Genomic DNA, 18,835 nt, shown 5'->3' with positions numbered 1-18,835 from the left:
GCAAGAAAAAAAGTTCCATCACTACTATGGGATGAACATCACGTTGTAATGATCCACAGGATGGGATTCCCCGTCTCAAATTATTTTACCCATTTGGATCATAGATGTAAATGGCAGCTTTAAACCCAGGTCCACACAGCTGTTGAACATACAGAGGTAGTATGGAGCTGGAATCTAGGCGTCAGGACTGCTGGGTTCTATTGTTTTGGTAACATTCCTTTGTGTTTTGGTTTCTGTAACATGGGGTTAATCCAGATGTAAAGGAGTAAAATGAGGCTTAATTCCCATTCCTATTTTTTTTTAATTGAACCTCCCTTCTTTTCAACCAAGCATCTCAAAATACTCCACATACATTTAAGAAATTAACTCCCAAACCTACTGTTGTAGGAAATTATTCTCCTGCTTCAGCTGGTAAAATGAGGCACAGAGAGATTAAATGACTTGTCCAAGGTCACACCAAAAGTCTGTAGCAAAACCAGGACTAGAACCTAGGAATCTCAGTTGTATGCCATAACCACATCTGCAACCCATTCTGAGATCCTTGGATGGAAGGTGCTAGAGAAACACAAAGTATTATTAGAGGATAAAAATCCTTGAACTCTGATCAGTATGTTACTAACAAAGCTACTCTGGAAATCCCTTACAATTATTGCTATGTACTATTACCACTGGTAACAGCTGCTCTGGTGGTAGCAATGGAGGAAAATGATAGCGATAACAGGTTTCTGTAGACATAGAACTAGTCTAAATGGCCCATCAGCTGCCATCTATTTATCTAAGGTACTTATACAGCCACCATTACAATAGTTCCACAGTTGGTGGAAGCATTAGTGTAGACAAGATTCAGAGTTGGCAACTCTTGTGATTTTATTGTGCTATGATTTGTGGTGTTTATCTTAAAGCCCCAAGTGCCAGACTCAGGTTATTACCTGAAAAAAGAAAAGGAGTACTTGTGGCACCTTAGAGACTAACCAATTTATTTGAGCATAAGCTTTCGTGAGCTACATCCGGTTGCATCCGATGAAGTGAGCTGTAGCTCACGAAAGCTTATGCTCAAATAAATTGGTTAGTCTCCAAGGTGCCACAAGTACTCCTTTTCTTTTTGCGAATACAGACTAACACGGCTGTTACTCTGAAACCTGTTATTACTTGAGAATTTCATTGAAAAAGGAGTAACTTTATAGCCCTCAGGGTTGGGGAGAAAAGCTTGAAAACTCGACCTCTAAATGTTCCCAAACCAGAAGGCAAGTGCAAAGAATCCCAAATATATTAGTGTTAAAATCTCCTAATTTTTAAACCAGTTTCATAATTTGGGGCCTGTCTTGTGATTTTTCAATGTTTGCATTGGCAATGGAACCAGACTCCTGACGGCGATCAGTATGTTTAACACCATGTCCTCTAGTCTGGCTCAGAATCCCACGGGGTAGAGTAGGGTGACCAGACAGTAGGTGTGAAAAATCAGGACACTTTTTTCTGCGGGGGTGGGGATGTTTACAATTCCATATCTAAGACAAAGCCCCTAATAATGGGATGACTGGTCACCCTAGGGTAGAGAACATGGGTGACTGCAAAAGTCTGGCCTGCTCCAGACACCAGTGGAGCAGCTCTGGTGGAAAACCAGTGCCCTGCCCACACGCCCATGGCGAGTCAGCGGCAGACCTGGGAATGGAACCCAGGCGTCCTGACCCCGATCAGACAAGCCCACCTGCTCAGGGGCAGGTTCGTGCCCCTTCCTACCTAGCTGGCTGCAGTTCGATGGGACACCAGGATTTTGCCCATCACCCAGGTTAATGACCTCGGCGTGGGAGGGGCTGTTGCGAGCCCTGCCCCTTCCTCCCAGGCCGGGCTCACAGGGGCCCATGCGAGCGCAGCGGGGATCCTGCCCTGGCCATGGAACCTTCTCACTCCGGGCCCGCCCCCAGCTGCCTGGATACCGCCTGCCTAGCAACGAGGGACGCAGCCGCTGGGATGGCGACGGCGGTGGCACCGCAGGAGGAGCTGGGGCAGAGCAAAGTGAGCACCGCTGCCTGCGCAGGGGGGCAGAGGGCACAGAGCTGGGGGGGGGGGCTGAGGGGGACACAGGGCTCAGAGCTGGGGGGGCAGAGGGAGCTGAGGGGGTGGGGGCAGAGGGCACAGAGCTGGGGGGGGCAGAGGGAGCTGAGGGGGTGGGGGCAGAGGGCACAGAGCTGGGGGGGCAGAGGGAGCTGAGGGGGTGGGGACACGGCACAGAGCTGGGGGGGCAGAGGGAGCTGAGAGGGGTGGGGGCACAGGGCACAGAGCTGGGGGGGCAGAGGGAGCTGAGGGGGTGGGGGCAGAGGGCACAGAGCTGGGGGGGCAAAGGGAGCTGAGTGGGTGGGGGCACAGGGCACAGAGCTGGGGGGGCAGAGGGAGCTGAGGGGGTGGGGGCACAGGGCACAGAGCTGGGGGGGGCAGAGGGAGCTGAGGGGGTGGGGGCACAGGGCTCAGAGCTGGGGGGGCAGAGGGAGCTGAGGGGGTGGGGGCACAGGGCACAGAGCTGGGGGGGCAGAGGGAGCTGAGGGGGTGGGGACACAGGGCTCAGAGCTGGGGGGTAGAGGTAGCTGAGTGGGTGGGGGCACAGGGCACAGAGCTGGGGGGGCAGAGGGAGCTGAGGGGGTGGGGGCAGAGGGCACAGAGCTGGGGGGGCAAAGGGAGCTGAGGGGGTGGGGGCAGAGGGCACAGAGCTGGGGGGGCAAAGGGAGCTGAGTGGGTGGGGGCACAGGGCACAGAGCTGGGGGGGCAGAGGGAGCTGAGAGGGGTGGGGGCAGAGGGCACAGAGCTGGGATGGCAGAGGGAACAGAGGGGTGGGGGCACAGGGCACAGAGCTGGGGGGCAGAGGGAACTGAGAGGGGTGGGGGCAGAGGGGGAAGAGGGCGACTGACACAGAGCGGGTGGGCAGAGAGCACAGAGCAGTGGAGGCAGAGGGAGCTGGGAGAGGGGGTGTGGAGAGTGCCAGGTGCAGAGCTGGGGTGGGATCAGAGGGAGCTGAGACAGGTCAGATGTAACCAGGGGTCAGAGGTCCCCGGGGACTAGAGCTGTGGGGTGGTGGCCAAGGGTGGAGACCCCAGCAGGGGGGCGGGGAGGAAGAGTGACCATCAGCCTCTCTCCCTGCAGGTGCGACTGGAGATGAAGACAGAGACTAAAGGGCTGTTCCCGACTGCTGTGTCCAAAGAGGATCTCCGGGAGAGATCCCTGCGACAAATCTTTGGGTCCAGCCAGACTCTGCGAGACATCAAGGACCCCAGCGGAGTGAAGTCCCCGACAGCGATTGTGCAGAAAAAGATACAGGAGCAGTGAGTGCCCAGCAGACACTTCATACATTTTCACTGTTACAAACACCTGGTTTCTTGTCCACGTCCTGCAAGGAGGCCGGGAACCAAACTTTTAAAAAACCTTACTTAGTACTGGTTCGAGGAATGACAGTCCTGGGGGACTGGTGTCTGATTTATCCTCAGAACAGGTACAGCATGGGCTGCAGTTTCCCCTGCCCAGCCACTGTGCCCTAAGCCTGCTCTGGTGGGTTCCCTTCTATGGGCAAGAGGGAGGTCAGGCTGCACAGCCTGCTTGGTCCTTGGTCTCTCTGTTGAGATTGCCAGCCAGGACCCAATAAGAGCATACTGTGATGGTGTAACCTGTCCTCTAGGAACTGAACTAAGACCTAGTAACTTAAGCTGGGAATTTTCACCAGAAATGGCTGCCATGCTAGGTAATTTTCTAAAAGTGAGGGCAGATTATCTGCAGTTGAACTGCCATCTGGAAGACTGTCTGATGTTTCACTGTGCTGACTGCCCCTTGATTTCCTCACATCAGAACAGGCAGAACAGAGACACTCACCCATAGCCCATTTTAGGATAAAACCTAGGAAAATCATAGGTCCTCTAACCTCCATGACAGACTCTATAAATATGGTGAGGCCACCAAACAACCGTCAGATGGCTTCAGTGACTACCAAGCTGAGGAGCATATGACCGAGTGACCTAGAGATGATAGCATCTTTATCCCATTACTAGTGTCTACCGGTAGTCCCCAGTTCCTGCATTTCAGAATCTGTTCTCCCTAAGCATATGAGCAGTGGGGTCACCAGAGTCTGCTGCAGAATCAATAGGTGGGCAGTGCTGGTCAATTAGCAGAGCTGTGGTCCTGCAAGTTCCCCTTTTTGATCTTGAGAAGGCTCAGAACACTGGCTAGTGTGCTTGTAGAGACAGTTGTCCTCTTTTCTACTACCTTCCACCCAAAGCTCTCCATGTGCTTAACGAATAATGAATTAAGCCTCGTAACACCCTTGCAGATACAATTATTATCTCCAGTTTACAGGTAGGGAAACTGAGTCAGCGCTCCCATGGGTCTGTGACTGTCACAAAGGCTGTGCTGCAGGGAGGGGAAATGTACTTCTGCATTAGCTCATAATGCTGTCTTCTCATCACAGCTGTCAGAGAGGGAAGGCATTCTTCTCCCAAGGCGAGTGGGAGAAAGCTGTCATTTGTTATTCCAAAGCCATTAACCTGAACCCCCAACAGGTAAGAGGAACGTGATTAGGCAAGGGGGAATGCAGAACAGGCATAGTTAGGTGAAGTTACAAGCCCACCTTGCATGGCATGGGGATATGGAGTCCTTCAGCGGGAAGGACAAAGCCTGTAATGTTCTTGCGTTTCCAAGATTATCAAATGAAGAATGTCATTGGCGTATATTAAAATCTGTCTGGGCGGGATTGCAGTGATGAGTCTCAAAGGGTTAGTTTCAATGTGTCCAGATAAAGGATAAACAGGATAAGGAAGAAAGTTATCCTCCAGGACTGAGGAATGTCTGTGGGTGCATTTGCAGGTGGAGTTCTATGTACAGAAGGCAGAAGCCTTTCTCAAGCTCTGTGATTTCCAGTCTGCTGTGCTGAACCTCAGAAAGGCGTATTCCTTGTCCTCTGCAAAGGAAGAATATGTAGAGCGCATGGCCTTCATTCTTTACCTGCAGGTGAAGGGTACAGAATAGCCCCTACCAGCTGGCACCAGCCTTCCCTATCCCCGCCACGTGCCTTTCCTTGATCTTTCACTATCAGCATTAGCATACTGGGTCTAGTGTCTGACCTCTGATCTTGAGGCAAATCTGAAGATGCTACTTGAAGTGGAAGTCAACATGATCTTGGATTTCCAAGAGAGAGTCCTTTGTGCATACTTATATTTGGGGATAGGGGATTCTCTCCAATCCTTCCTCTCTGAAAGGTTTCATGTTTCTACTGTTCATATTCATGCCTAGTCTGCTGGGGCCTCCTCTCCACATGCTAATTTATTTGCAGCACAGGAAGAGCCAAAAGTCCCATTTGGGGTTCATGCATGCTCAGTGCTTTCCAGCTAGGAGGGAATGGTATTTAGTGCAGCTGCATCTCCTCTTCCGTTCCTGGATTAGTTGGAGAGAGAGAGAGAGAGAGAATGCTCTGTCTCTCTCGTTAACCTGGAGCAATGGGCAGGTGGCCTGAGTCAGACTGATTCTGTGCTGTGGGATTTGAATCCGCAGGGCCAGTCTCTGTTTGACCAAGAGGTCTATGGGGATGCTTTAGAGTCCTTCACTCGAGCCTCAGAACTGCAGCCTGACAACTCAGTCTATCGCAGGAGGAGGTAAACTGGGATAGGGAATGTCTTTATCCTAGCCTCTCTAACAACTGTATTCTCCATTGGTACTTTATGATGCCCTTTCTTTTTCTTTCTAGCATTTCCTGTCTTGCTGCCCTGAACAGATACCATGACTGTTTTCGGCTTGTCAATGAAGAGCTAGATCAGGACTCAAAGAACCCAGATCTGTACATCCTGAGAGCCAAGCTGAATGAGCACTTCAGTCGGGTAGGGGCACCTACTCTGCCCAGGGTGTGCTGGCTGCAGGAAATTTTCACAGAACAGTCATTCCTGTCCCAATGTGGCCTATAGCTACCGTTCTCAATCTGCCGGACAATGGGTCAACACTTCCAGCTCCAGGATTAACCCTTTGCTGGGTGAATTGATAGTTACCTAAGTAATGGGAAGCAACAGCATACGTGCAAGGCTGGATATGGATTTCATATGGAATTGCTTCCTAAGGACAGAGAAGAGCTAAGTTGCTCTGTGGTTAATCAGTTAGCATAAAGCATCAAATTGGTTTCAAGAGACATGATTCTAAACCTTTCCAGCTGCTCTCACTCCTTTTGAGAAACTGATGGTTTCTATCTCTTCTAGATAACAGCCTCCTGGGCTGTGGGATTCCGCACCTCTGGGGCAGGGCTCTTACCTTCCCCTCCTGTTTGGCCATGGAATCCTACACCATTTCAGAGCCTTCTCCCTCCTTGGTCTATAGAAAGCAGGCAGAGAGATGGAAGCAGAGCCTCACTCTGTGGGTAGTGTACTTTTCTTTGATGGGAGATCACACGTTTCTTGGCTCAGCAGAAGTGTGGTGCCCTCAACCCTGAGGAGATCAGAGATCTTATTTCTGTTTTGTATTTCCTGTTAGAAACGGGACTCCTCTTGCCCTGCACGAACAACTGGTGCCCTTGGTTAGAAATCAGGGTCTGAATGACAGGATTCTGGAGAATCCATTGAGCCACCTGTTTTCCTGTTTTATCAGCCGCTCACAGCGGTGTGGCAAATGCATAGACAGAATGAGACAGATCAGAGAAACTGCCTCTTGCCCAGTATGACCTAGTGGACAAGCACCAGATTGGGAGCCAGGAGATTTGGGTTTCTAGTGTTGGCTCTGCCATTGATGCAGTGTGTGGCCTTGGGCAAATCTGTGTCTCAAATTCCCTGTCTGCAAAATGGGGATAATGATCCTGAGTTCCCCTTTGTAAAGTGTTCGGTAACAGAGGGAGGAGAGTGCAAGTTCTTAGTATTCTCCTAACCTCTGTTCCCAGGCTATCTTGTGTTACCAGGACATCCAGGAGGCCATTGCGCTGGAGCCGCAGCACAAAGAAGCTCAGGTTCAAATGCAGAGGCTGCTGAAACGAGCACAGAAAGCCAAGAACCAGGCTATGAATAAGGCCTTGAAGGGAAACTTGAAGGATGCCCTGCTCAAAATCACCTTTGCCATAGAGAACAGCCCCTTTGATGCAGGATACTTAATCTTCAGGTAGAGACCCCATTGTATCCAGTCCTTACTGAGGTGGCTCTCTGTGACCCACTAAGGGGAGTGGGAGTCCGCACTAGTGAGTGCGTGCTGGCTCCAGGGTCTGAACGCCCCTATCATTTTAATTTCTCCTTAACCAGTGGGCTCTAATCCTGTCTCCCTCCCTTCATGGCAGAGGGACTCTACACAGAAGGCTCAAAGACTTCAACTCAGCCATCGATGATTACATCAAGGCCACAGAGCTCTGTGAAGAAGAGGGAGCTGTGGCCATGGAGGCGCAACGGCAGCTCCTGCTCACGTACAACGACTTTGCAGTGCACTGCTATACTCAGGGCTTCTTCGAAGAGGCGCTGCTGCTCCTCAACAAAGCCCTGAAAGGGGAGAAGAACGAGAAGGGACTCTATGTCAACAGAGGAGGTAGCAAGGCTCTTCCTGGGTGGTGATGGAGTTTGCGTGAGGGTATCCCATTGGGGTAGCCTCTCTCTCTGACACAGCTTAGCTGTTTAACTCTTACATATGTTTAGAAACAACCAGAAATGTTCCTTGGGATAAGGGAGTGCATGAGTGAGTGTGCTGACAGCGGTGGAACCATGTGGTTGTGTATGTACGGGTGCACACGTGAGGGGGGAGATACAATGCCTATAGCTACCCTGCCCAGGATGCAATCATGTTGGATTTCATAAGTAAAGCATAGTCAGTGCTCAAATGGGAGACCTTGAAGGGTGCTGCACGTGGCATTCTTTCCTCCCATTCTCCGTACCAGGGAGGCAGTGGAGTCTGAGTAAGGGACTGGAAGCTAGATCTCTGGGCTTCTATCTCTAATTCTGTAACTGATTCATTCCGGGATGCACAGTCAGTTGCTTAACTTCTCTGCACCCTGGTTTCCTCCTCTTTTAAACGTAACTAATACCTATTGCATGGGGGGTTGTGAAGATTAATTAGTCAATGCTTGCAAAGCCCTTTGAAAATGGAAAGTGCTGCATAACTACTAACTGTTAATGATTATTACGGACTCATTCCCCATCTGTGCTACTGGAAGCACCTTCTTTGGTTGCGCCCTCACATTCCCATCTGATCCAATTTATCACCAGGAAAGATCCCATAGAACTTTTTGCAACAGTCGAGGTTGTCACCTTGTTAATTCCAAACTGGAAACTACATTCTGCCTCCCTAAAATCCCACTATAGTGTGCTGATTGCTACATGGTGTTTCTAAGCACTGTTGAACTGCTGTTGCATTCCACCCTACAGGTGGCTGCATTTCAGTGAATAATATCTAGCTCTCCTACAGCACTGTTCCTCCAGTTGCTTCCGTGTGTCTACGCTTTGTACAGAGCTTTTGGAGCCTTTGGGATGGGAGGCACTGTAGAGACATGTTATTGTTGCATTTTATATATGCTTGGAGATATCTAGAGAGAGTAAACAGGCTGCGCATCAATTACTGGACTTTGAGAGTCTTGGGATGTTATAGCTGCTACAAATACTGACCTCAGCTTGCTGTTTGCTAAAGTAATCTGTGTGCTCCACTTCAGACTGCCTCTTCCGGCTGGGAGAGCTCACCTTTGCCTTGGCGGATTATCAGCAGGCGCTGGAATTGAGTCCGATGGACTTTAGTTTGCGAAGACGCGTTGGTATGTTGCTGGATGAACTAGGATTGCAGGAGCACAAGCAGGGGTATGTTGGAATGGCTCACTGCCACCTTACATCCAGTTGACAGAGTTCTTATCCCCCTAGCTCATGCTGCCTAGGGAGTCTGCACACCTGACTCTTCTGTTTCCCTGTATCTTTTTTCCCAGAAAGTACCAGCAGGCAGTATACTGTTTCTCTGGTGCTATCGAGAGCAACCCTCGCCTGCCGCACTATTACCTGCACCGGGCCAAGAGCCGCCTGTTCCTGCAGGATGTGATGAGTGCTAAGGAGGATGTGATCATAACTCTGTTGCTGGACCCTGAAAATGAGGCGGTACCTCACTGACACCACTCCCTGTGCCAGACACTGACCAAGTAGTGAAAATCTGTGACACCCTATTTATCTGGGCCCGTAGTCCTTGTGCCATATCCTGGACACACACACTTAGACTGCAAGCTCCTTAGAGCAGAGAGAGTCTTTGTTCTGTGTCTGAACAGTGCCTTGCCCAGTGGGGTCCTGGTCCAGGACCAAGGTTCCCCCTCACACTACGGTAATACAGATAATAATGATTAGGGCTTGCAGCATTTATTTGCTAAAATTAAAAACCTAAGGAGGCTTTTTTTCTGCTGCCTATAAACCAAGAACTTGTTTCTTGTGTTTTCAAGCTGCTCATGATGCATCTGGCTTCAGAGCATGCAACCCCTTGTGACTAAGAGCGATCAGGAAACGAGACCAGGGCTTGAGTGGAAAAATAAAACCCCACATCCACCTACCATGCTAGCTAAACAAAGTACTACGTGCCCTTGAGTATAAACTAGTCCTTCATTTCCCAGGAATTGCATTCTCCCCCACCCTCCCTGAAAGGTTTTGATGGATTAAATATTTCTTTAAATTTAAAACCAGAATCCCTACACTAGCAAGATTTCATTTGGATTAAAAAAAAAATTAACGCTGAGGCTTATGCCTCAAGGCTGTAATACGCTGGTCTAATTCTGGTGGTTGGATTTGGGGTAGGGTGGCTATTGGCCTGGGCAATGTAGGTTAAACTAGATGATCTGATTGTCCCTTCTGGCCATAAATGCTAGAATATATTTTTAATGTAACTTATGCAAGTGTTTGGCTGCTCTAATGGGAACTGCACAGCTTAATCCTTGCAACCCTATCTGATGATGGAAGGAGGAAGAACTCTTTCCTTCAGCACACATCTGGCCATTCAACTGATCTCATTCCCTCAGCAGGTCCTACCTGTTGTAACCAGCCTCTTTCCAGGACAGCCCATCCAGGATATTATAAGCAGCAAGATTGCGGAGGTTGCCAGAACAATCTTGGAAAGAAAGCTTCAAGCCTGCCCCTACTCCAACAGCCCAGCTAAACTCCAATGGTATGGAGTAGGCACTGGGGACAGGTCTGCTAAAGTTGTTTTGAAGATCTAATAATTGCTGATTACAAAATACAAATCTTTTAAGCCTGATCACTTCCTGGATCTAGAAGTACTGTATCGTTATTCTTGGGTTATGTAGGACAACCGGAACCCAAGTCAACCACAAAATCTGCAAGGATTTCAATGGGAGCGGGAGTGACAGATTTATTCCAGATAGTTTTTTGTCCTTTTGTGATCCTAAAAGGACAGTAGCTTGCCATCTTTCTATAGACTGTGAATCTTGTCACAAGGACTAGATCACATGCTCTCTGAGGGGATCTGTTCATGCATCACTTTGCAGAGCAGCTGCAAAAAGTAAGGTCTCTGCCTTTCATGTGCCCCTACAGGCCACCCGGAGCTATAGAGGATGAACCAAAGAAACCAGGTGCTCAGAGGGAAGAGCCCGAGAGAGCCCTGAAGGATTCAGAGAGCATCATCAGCCCTTGTGCCACGGAACAAGAACTGTACAAGCAGATAGCTATCTCCAGAAGGAGAGTGAATAAAGTAAGTGAAGCTGTCATGGAGGAGAAAAAGTGAGAAGGCAGGAAAAGTCGGAGTACAAAAACCGCTCCAGCTTCATGTTAGAGACAGCACCTGAGCTGCCTGGGTTACAGACACCAAGCTGTTTTTCAATGGAAAGTAGGTGCATTTAGACTCCTGTCCTGCTATCTCAGCTCTAATAAATATATTGCGTCTCTCACTTCACTTCCTCTGTAGCCCCCTCCTGTTTCTCATCTTTATTTTTTTTTTTTGGTATCTGTACAGACCTCCTTTCCTCCTGCAAGGTGTGGACCCAGCCATTGTCCAGGTAGCCTAGGAGCTGTCTTCCCAAAGCAGGAAAGCCAGCTCTGCCAAGAATTTTAGGCTATTTTCCAGGAAGTCACTATATTTACAGGCTTTGCTGTACTGCAAGCTACTGCCACAGAAGGGTGCTGAATTAACAAGAAACTTGTAATACTGCTGCTTTAGAGGTGAACGTCTAAGGGGGCTAGTGTTAAGTTACCTACATAGTGATAAGATTTGGACAGGAAAGCAGACTAGCTGTGAACCATCTCTGTGCACTGCATTAATCTGAATGCAGGCTGAGCAGGAGCAATGCTTTGATTAGGATAAACTCTTAAACCAGGTGTGTTAATCTAATGCTAGTCACGCTGGGTGATTGACATACATATGCCACGTATTGAAAGTTTTGTGAAGTTATACCTGTCCCGTCTACCCCAAACTCTTACCTCAATTGCTCTGACTTGGGTGGAAAGGAGAGTGCTAAACCTGGTTTCCAAAACAACAAAAAGGTTTCAGTTTCAATTAGTGTTAAAACAAGTGAGGAGGTTGACCATGAGAACTTGAGGGAAAAAAACAACCATAGCAACTGGGTCTCCCCCTTCAGATGAAAATATCACTGCTAACTCTGGTTGTAAGATGAAGTGGAAGATAACATTTGTTCTGCTCTAATATCTCTGTTGCAGTTTTAATGGTCTCCTGAGCAACTCTTTGGGTTTTTAAACAAAGGGACATACGTGGCAGAGAAAACAGATGCCAGTGCTCTCTTGGTGTTTAACTTTGACAGACAGTAGCTGAGACGTCACCATTCCCTACTCCAGCTACCCCCACTGAGGATGCATGGTACTTCTTATAGTTGAGTATGGCCCTTTCACTGGTCTTTTACACCAGAGGAAGACCACTGCTTTTGTTTTCCATCATTAGACAGTAGATATTTCTCCATGTCCCTACTTGAGTTAGTTTTGTCAGGTCAGGCAGCTGTTCCAATGCATTATGCAGGCTCATAGATAACTGGGAGTTTAGAAAGGAGGTAAGTGACTGCTTCTCATGCATGTTTTTTCAACAGATTTATTTTAAATTAAAAACAATGAACATTTTGGAAAAGGCAGAATGTTTGACTGTAAATCTGTATCGTGGTCCAGCTGTATCCTGGGCAGGATCTGAACAGAGTGGAATAGCGCCGGCTCCTTCTCAACCAGAGTGCAGGTTGCTCTAGTGCTGTACTGAAGAGACCTTCTTGCGGCAACTGGCATGAGAGTTCCTGGAGCACTTTCTGCCTAGCCCCAAATCTGTTTGCTCAGATAGAGCTTACACGGTTTCCTCTCACTGTATGCTGGGTAGCCAGCTGCTACACGGTGAAAGGGCAGAGTGCTGTGCTGGTCAGTGATAGCAGAGATTGGGGAAGTAGATTCCTATGAATTATTTCCTACCCCCAGCAGCATTTAATTGTGATACAGTAAGCTGCATCTGAGGCACTGAATTGGAATGGAAACTGGCTCTGCCAGGGACAACAGGTTCTCAGCAGTGTCCTATCAGAATGACAACCTCTAATATATAATATGCAAGAGGTTCAGCAGTTCAACACAACTCAGATGAGACACACTCATCCCAGCAATGTAATACAGCACAAGACTAATACCTGGTACTTAAAACCATTAGTTAATGTCTAGTCTCCCTGCGAGGTAGGAATCACTATTTTTATATCTGGAAAGACTGATATGGGTGGCTCCCAATTCTTCCCTGGCAAGATGCAAATAATTGCCACTGACTCAAAGGGAGCGACCTGGTATTCTGTGGTGGAAGAAATGTCCAGGGAGGTTAAGGGCCTGGCTCAAGGTCACACCCCAAGTCATGGGGAGAGCTGGTAACAGAAATCACACATCCTTTTCTCCCTTATGCTAATGCACTCAGGGATACTGCAGTTGGAATCTTACTTACTAGCTCCTATTCACAGTGAAAGAAAACCTGAGAAAAGTTGGCTCTTAACATTTACCCCAGAGATTTAAGATGAGACTCTGGTCCATCTGTTTAGAATGTTCACAGGGCAGTATGGCAGGCTCTAGGACATTGGGGCCTTCATACTGAGATTCACATTAAAATACATGTTTAAAAATGCCATTAAAAAAGCACTAGAGGGTGAGACTCCCTTGTCAGCAGCCCAGGGAAGATCATTTATTGGAGCTAGGCCAGAGAATCTTGACTGCTCAGTTCTTGACAGCTGCCCAGAGAGTAACAGGGAAGATCTGCTCAGCTCCAGTGATCAAAGGGAGGTGGCAGTAGCCAAGAACCCTTCCCAGCCACTGGGATACATCCCAGCCTCTTCCCCTTTGAACTCCACTTACACATCACAGTAGTATTCTTGGCTGTTCTGTGTTCACCCTCCCCCAAGGCAAAGAACAGATTGATAAAGTGCTTAGAATCAGGTCAGTTTGCCCTTTGTTCCCAGGATTGCATCTGGCAGTCTTAGGGCTGAAGAGCAGTGGGACTAGCATGGAGGCAGCACTTGTTCTATCAGAGTTCCACAATCTGTTGCTCTTAATGGTCATCCCTGTTTTAATGGGCACAGCAGCTTTAAGAATGCTTAAATTCTGCTCCTCTGAATCTGAGCAAGTACATGGGTAAACTTATCCTCCAAGGGCTGCTTACCAGCTCCTCAACTGTGCACTGCTTTGGAGAAAGATTCCTTCTCTCAGGTTAGGAGAAGAAGGTGACGCGAGAGGCTACCGTTTTGCAGCCTGTTGACGAGAACGCTCTCTCCTCCTCTGGGAAGTAGGGGATGCTGTCAGCAACTGCCTGAATGATGTCCTGTCGTACCGTTAAGCCTTGCTGGATGAGTTCATTCACCACACACTGCTTCACGTGGTGTTGCTTCAGTGGGAGAAAGGGCACAAGGAGATCAATGAGGTGCTCCTCGATGATTCCAGACTTCCAAAACCCATCTGCAGGAGAAAAAGGGGAGGCAAAGAGTTTTACCTTCAGAGTCTCTCTCAATTCTTTGGAATTCAACCCTGTTAGCATAGGAGATGCCCCCACCCTCTAGGAGGAATCAGATGTCAAAGCCAGCACCACCAGAGCTGGTTTCCAAGAAGTCATAGTTAGAGCCCTGTGTGGATACAAACATTTAGATTTGCATCCAATCCAGGAGCCACAAAGATGGTCAACAATACAACCGCAGTTGGAAATGCAGATATCTGTGGATATAAAGTGGATATCCACAGATTTGCCGGGCTCTAGTCATAGCACCTAGAAGAGACAACAGATCTGCTTCTGCTCCAGATTCAACTGAGGGAGCTGGGTCCATCTGTTGTCCACTAAGTAATCAAATCCAGTGGTCTCCAAGCACATGGTTCCTAACAGCTGTACTGATACTTCAGACCCACCAACGTATGTTAGGCCCAATCCCAAGAATTGCTGAGCATGGAAATAAAGGAAATCTCTACGTACTCAGTACCTCTCAGGATCAGGCCCTTAATAATTAGCTTCTTACTGAGCCCCACTACCCTATCTGCCTACTATTCAGTCGTGGGTGCCCCTTCTCCCAATGGAGCTCTTTTAAGCATGGTAATGTTTCTGTAGGCTTGAACAGCAGAACTTTCCTATCATCTGCCAAAGCAATTCATCCAGGTCCTAACTCCACCTCAGGCTTCTCCCTGAAAACTGGTAATAGCTTGACACATATCTGTAAAACACTGTATAAATATCATTGGCTTATGTGAAATAGGGTATGGCTCCCATGGCTGGTGAACATGCTCGCTGAAAAGCATTTCCCAGTTGATGGAAAGACTTACTATTGGGATTTTCAAACACAGCTTCTGAAACTGCAGATTCCAGATCTTGCAGGCTGATCTCTTCCCGGTCCTTGCGGGCATACCAGAGATCCAGCGTCATTTGATTAATTTGCTCACCTCCTCCGTTGCTGAGCAAGACCAAGACAAGAAATTACCAGAAAGTTATCCCATGACATCAGTACTGTACTGCAGGGGCAGTGCCTCATTCTGCAGTGAGTATGGAAGCAGTCTTAGTTGGCCTATGAAGACTGCTACAGAGGTTGCCAGATAGCGGAAAAGGCAAAGCACTATGAGACCATGTACCTTTGCAGACTAAAATGAATTGAGATCTCATGGATCTGACAGAAAATACCTGCTCTGGGTGATTAAAATAGGGAGGAACTTACTAACATTTGACCAAATTAGTAGCATTGCATTAGAATTATCCCCAACCCAGTTATACTTGCCGCAGAGGGAGCTCTCTTACCTTATGAAAATGAAGATAGCTTTTCTGTAGTTGGTTCCATACACAACCCAGGAGGGTCCAAGGAATGGTATAATCACATCGATCAGACCTGGGTGCATCTTATCCATTTCATCAAAGAGAAACACTGATCGGCCACAGTTTGTCAAATTCCCCTGGATCCAACTCTTCAGATTTTCCTGGAAAACCAAACCAAACCAAACCAGTTAGGACCACAAACTTGTTCGAAGAGCTTGAGCTACCGAAGAGCTTGAGCTACCGAAGAGCTACGCTTACATGAAAACTCAGCCTGGGCTAATAATGCCAGAAATAGCAACCTCCAAAAGCTGTTGTTCCTTAGAACAGCACTTGTGATGCTCTGTCTGGAAAGAAGGATTAACTTTGTACAGTGCAAGACTGACTTCCATTTGTGAAGGTTCCCTGGTAAACTGTTTTGCTCTTAATTCAACATGGTGAATTTTGCCTAATTTAATATAGTCTTACTAATACAAATCCATATAAAGAAGAATATGGAGTGGATCAAAGGGAAATTCAAGAGCTCCACAAGTTTAATAGTCAGACCCCAGAAATTATTGAACATGTACTCTCTCTCCCTTCACTCTGTGCTGAGACCAGCCATTAGTATGGACGCTTAGGAAGATATACTTTACCCAAATTGAGTTCTCGTGTAAGCATGCAAGACTCTTCTGGTGGCAGCTGCACATGCTTACACCACAAAGGCTACAGCTGGTCCAATATTTATACCATTCCATATTTTAATGTACAAACTTTCTGGTGAAATGTGTTAGTCTTCACTGAAGCGCTTTTTCCAACAGAGGATTTTAACTCAAGTTTCTTTCTTCTGAGGAAGCAAGAGAGCTACGCATTTTTCTCCAAATACAGTGTAATGAAAACCCAAAATGCCATTAGTTCTCCTGCTCCATTCAGTATTTGTCAGCTAACCTTCTTGCATAATTTCTTTAGATTCTGGGCAATGCCAAGGTTAATGGGAGTACAATCAAGTAGTTAGAGCAGAGGGCTGGTAATCAGGAGACTGGGTTGTATGGCCACTTCTTCCACTGACTTGCTGTGTAACCCTGGGCAAGTCACTTGCCCTAGCTATATCTCAGTTTTCCCATCTGCATAGCTGAGATAATATCCCATAGGCTTAATTAGTGTTTGGAAAGCACCAGAACAGTTTCAGATAAGAGGTGCTATAACAAGTGCTTCTATTGCACTTTCCAGTATGTGCTGGAAGGTGGGAGAAGAGTCTCAATATTATCCAATGGCTGACTAGATAATCATAAGAGGAAATCAGTCTTGTAGTTTAGCTTTCAGAGGCAGCCTCCATTCTTACCTTGTACTGCTTGATCTGTTCAGGGTGGGGAAAGTGCACTATTGGGGAGAACTGATGGACATATGGACTGCGCAGCCCATCTCGGAACAAGTAGCGGACCAGCATGGAGCTCACGAAGGTTTTCCCTGTGCCAGTCCAACCATGGAAGGACATCACCAGAGGTTTGACAGGATCATGATTTTGTAAAAACTCCTTCACTCCTTTCACCACCAGTTGCCTCACCAGGTGCTGCCCAACCAGGTTCAGGGCCAAGTCACACTCCAGACCTGGAATGAATCCAAACCAAGATTTAGAATGTGTTGGGGTTAAGAGATGGATGTTATTTGGGCTGTTGTTTGAAGCCATCTCTGCCCTCTCCCCTCAGACGCTGGGTTGGGGGATATTTCTTCCTTTGGGATAACTTCAGTTGGCTCAGGGCCTGTCTATGCTTAAAAGTATACTTCTTTTACTTTACCAGTATAGTAAAAATAGTGTGGATGCATTTTTATCGGCATAAAAGTGCTCAGGGAACTGAAAAGCTATACTGGCATTAAGGCACTTTAATAGCAGTGTAATTGCATTCACACTACAGCTTTTACTGGTATAACTAGTTTAAGCAAAAAGTTACATACATACTGATAAAAGTTTTAAGTGTAGGTAGGCCAGGCCTCACAATGGGAGTAATGGGATGCAGTTAAGACGGAAATACTATGATGAATTTCAGGGGATATGGGGTGGAGGAAAGGTCCGTCTCCAGAGGGAAGCTCCATTACTTTAGACATTTGAACTAAGAGTGAACAGAAACACTGAACAGACGGGAAGGGACTGTCCAGGGAGCAGGGTCGCTATTCAATGCCTGGTGCAGTAAACGGGCTTCGGATCAGGCTCTAGTCAACACAAAACGGTAACTCTTCCTGAACATCTGTATGGCGGCAGCCCTGAAGGAACTGGTTTTAGTGTGGGACTCAGAGAAGGGGCATCCTTCCACCTCCTCTCCAAGGATACTCTCAAAAGGCGCAGCCCTTCCCAACCATCCACTAGCCACATCTGGCCCCCCCTCGCCCCTGAGATCTCGCCCTCTGCACCTGTGCTGGGGGCCGGCGGACCTGGTGTCTCCCCAGGGTGCGGGGAGCTCACGGGGCAGCAACCAAATGCACGTTACTCTTCGTACCCGCTCCTTAAATAGACAGCACCGGGGGGGGGGCGGGGGGGGCACCCCAGGGGAGCCAACACCCCGCCCCGGGAGGAACCGTCCTCCGGTGGCCCCTCAGTCCGGGATGACCCGCTCCACAGCTCCCCCGGTCCACCCCCTTCCCTAGCTGCTCAGGAGCCCCCCCCGAGACCCCCCCGCCGCCCGAGTCCCGGCCCCCCCCACTCACCGCGCACGTCGGGCCGGAAGTCGCACTCGCAGGCGGCCGAGAAGCTGCAGCGCAGGGAGCGCAGGTCCCAGGGGGTGGCCGAGCCCGCGGCCCCCAGCAGCAGCAGGAACCGCAGCGGCCCGGAGCCGCCCCCCATCCCCGCCTCGCGGCCCGGACCACAGCTCCCAGGCTGCCCCGCGCGGGGCCCGGCTCCCGGCAGGGCGGGAAGCAACGGCCAGAGCCGCGGCTGCCTCAGCGCTCGGGGGCGGAGGAGCCAAAGCGGGCGGGGGAGGAGCCAAAGCGGGCGGGGTGGGGCCTAAATGCGGGGGGCGGGGCTGTGCCCAGGGTCCTCGGGGGACAGGGCCCAGGGGGGAGATTCCTCCTGTGGGGCTGCGCGGTGGGTCTCAAACTTCGTATTGGCGAGCCCTGTCCCGCAGCAAGTGTGACCCCCCCCCTTATCAGTTGCAAACAGGGGGAGGGTTAACTGAACAGGGGCTCGGGCTGACAGACAGCTCGTGACACCCACCTAGTAACCTTGCGATCCCCGGGGGGGTCGTGACGCCCAGTTTGGGAGCCCCTGGTTTCGCGTCTGTCATCCACGCTGCATCCCAAAGGCTCTGCACAGCTACTGCCTCAGCCTGAGCATCTTCAATTCCCACTGGCTTCCCTGGGGCGGGGGGGGGGGGGGTCACAAGTGCGTCTAAAGTGGAAACAGCAACCGAGGGAGAGCATTGCAGCAGGGCGGGTTGGTACCAGATCTGGGCATTTCTGGGATCATCCTGATTTTGGAGTCGTCCAAATGTCTCAGGCCTGGATCATGGGGTCTCAAAATAACTAGGAGCCCAGGTTACCTTGTTGTCCCCTTTAGTCAGTGTCGGGATGCATGTGTTTGCCCCACCAGACAAACTTGCATTTGTGGGAATCCTAAGCCAAGGGTGAGGAGAGAGGTTTTCATCTGAGATTTGAAATGAGATGGAGCAGCGAT

General features: G+C 49.0%; 2 protein-coding genes across 2 annotated transcripts; one reads left to right on the top strand and one right to left on the bottom strand.

The window, feature by feature from the left end:
• Window positions 1–1,440: 1,440 nt before the first annotated feature.
• TTC16 (tetratricopeptide repeat domain 16) lies at window positions 1,441–10,851 on the top strand. The gene is given in 12 exon segments (XM_073313972.1): window positions 1,441–2,013; window positions 3,133–3,311; window positions 4,445–4,535; window positions 4,840–4,983; window positions 5,524–5,622; window positions 5,625–5,846; window positions 6,887–7,101; window positions 7,274–7,515; window positions 8,630–8,771; window positions 8,894–9,059; window positions 9,965–10,107; window positions 10,494–10,851. Coding segments are annotated over 12 exon segments (1,878 nt in total). The 5' UTR covers window positions 1,441–1,968; the 3' UTR covers window positions 10,684–10,851.
• Window positions 10,714–18,105, bottom strand: TOR2A (torsin family 2 member A). The gene is made up of 5 exons (XM_073313971.1): window positions 17,872–18,105; window positions 16,514–16,779; window positions 15,181–15,356; window positions 14,715–14,842; window positions 10,714–13,865 (listed from the first exon to the last, which is right to left on the bottom strand). Exons 1-5 carry the CDS (start codon window positions 18,005–18,007, stop codon window positions 13,621–13,623), a joined length of 951 nt encoding a protein of 316 aa, XP_073170072.1. The 5' UTR covers window positions 18,008–18,105; the 3' UTR covers window positions 10,714–13,620.
• Between the last annotated feature and the right edge of the window lie 730 nt (window positions 18,106–18,835).

Source organism: Lepidochelys kempii, chromosome 16 (assembly GCF_965140265.1).
Source record: "Lepidochelys kempii isolate rLepKem1 chromosome 16, rLepKem1.hap2, whole genome shotgun sequence".
Classification (NCBI taxonomy): Eukaryota; Metazoa; Chordata; order Testudines; family Cheloniidae; genus Lepidochelys; species Lepidochelys kempii.
The sequence above is the reverse complement of the archived record's forward strand: the minus strand, read 5'-3'. Positions and strand labels throughout refer to the sequence as shown.

Bases quoted from the DNA above. Each gene is read 5' to 3' on its own strand.
- TOR2A (XM_073313971.1), bottom strand. From the start codon at position 18,007: ATGGGGGGCGGCTCCGGGCCGCTGCGGTTCCTGCTGCTGCTGGGGGCC. The intron at 15,357-16,513 runs GTAAGAATGGAG...TTGGTTTTCCAG, and splicing joins AACAGATCAAGCAGTACAAG to GAAAATCTGAAGAGTTGGAT. The intron at 13,866-14,714 runs GTAAGTCTTTCC...TTTCTCCTGCAG, and splicing joins TGTGTTTGAAAATCCCAATA to ATGGGTTTTGGAAGTCTGGA.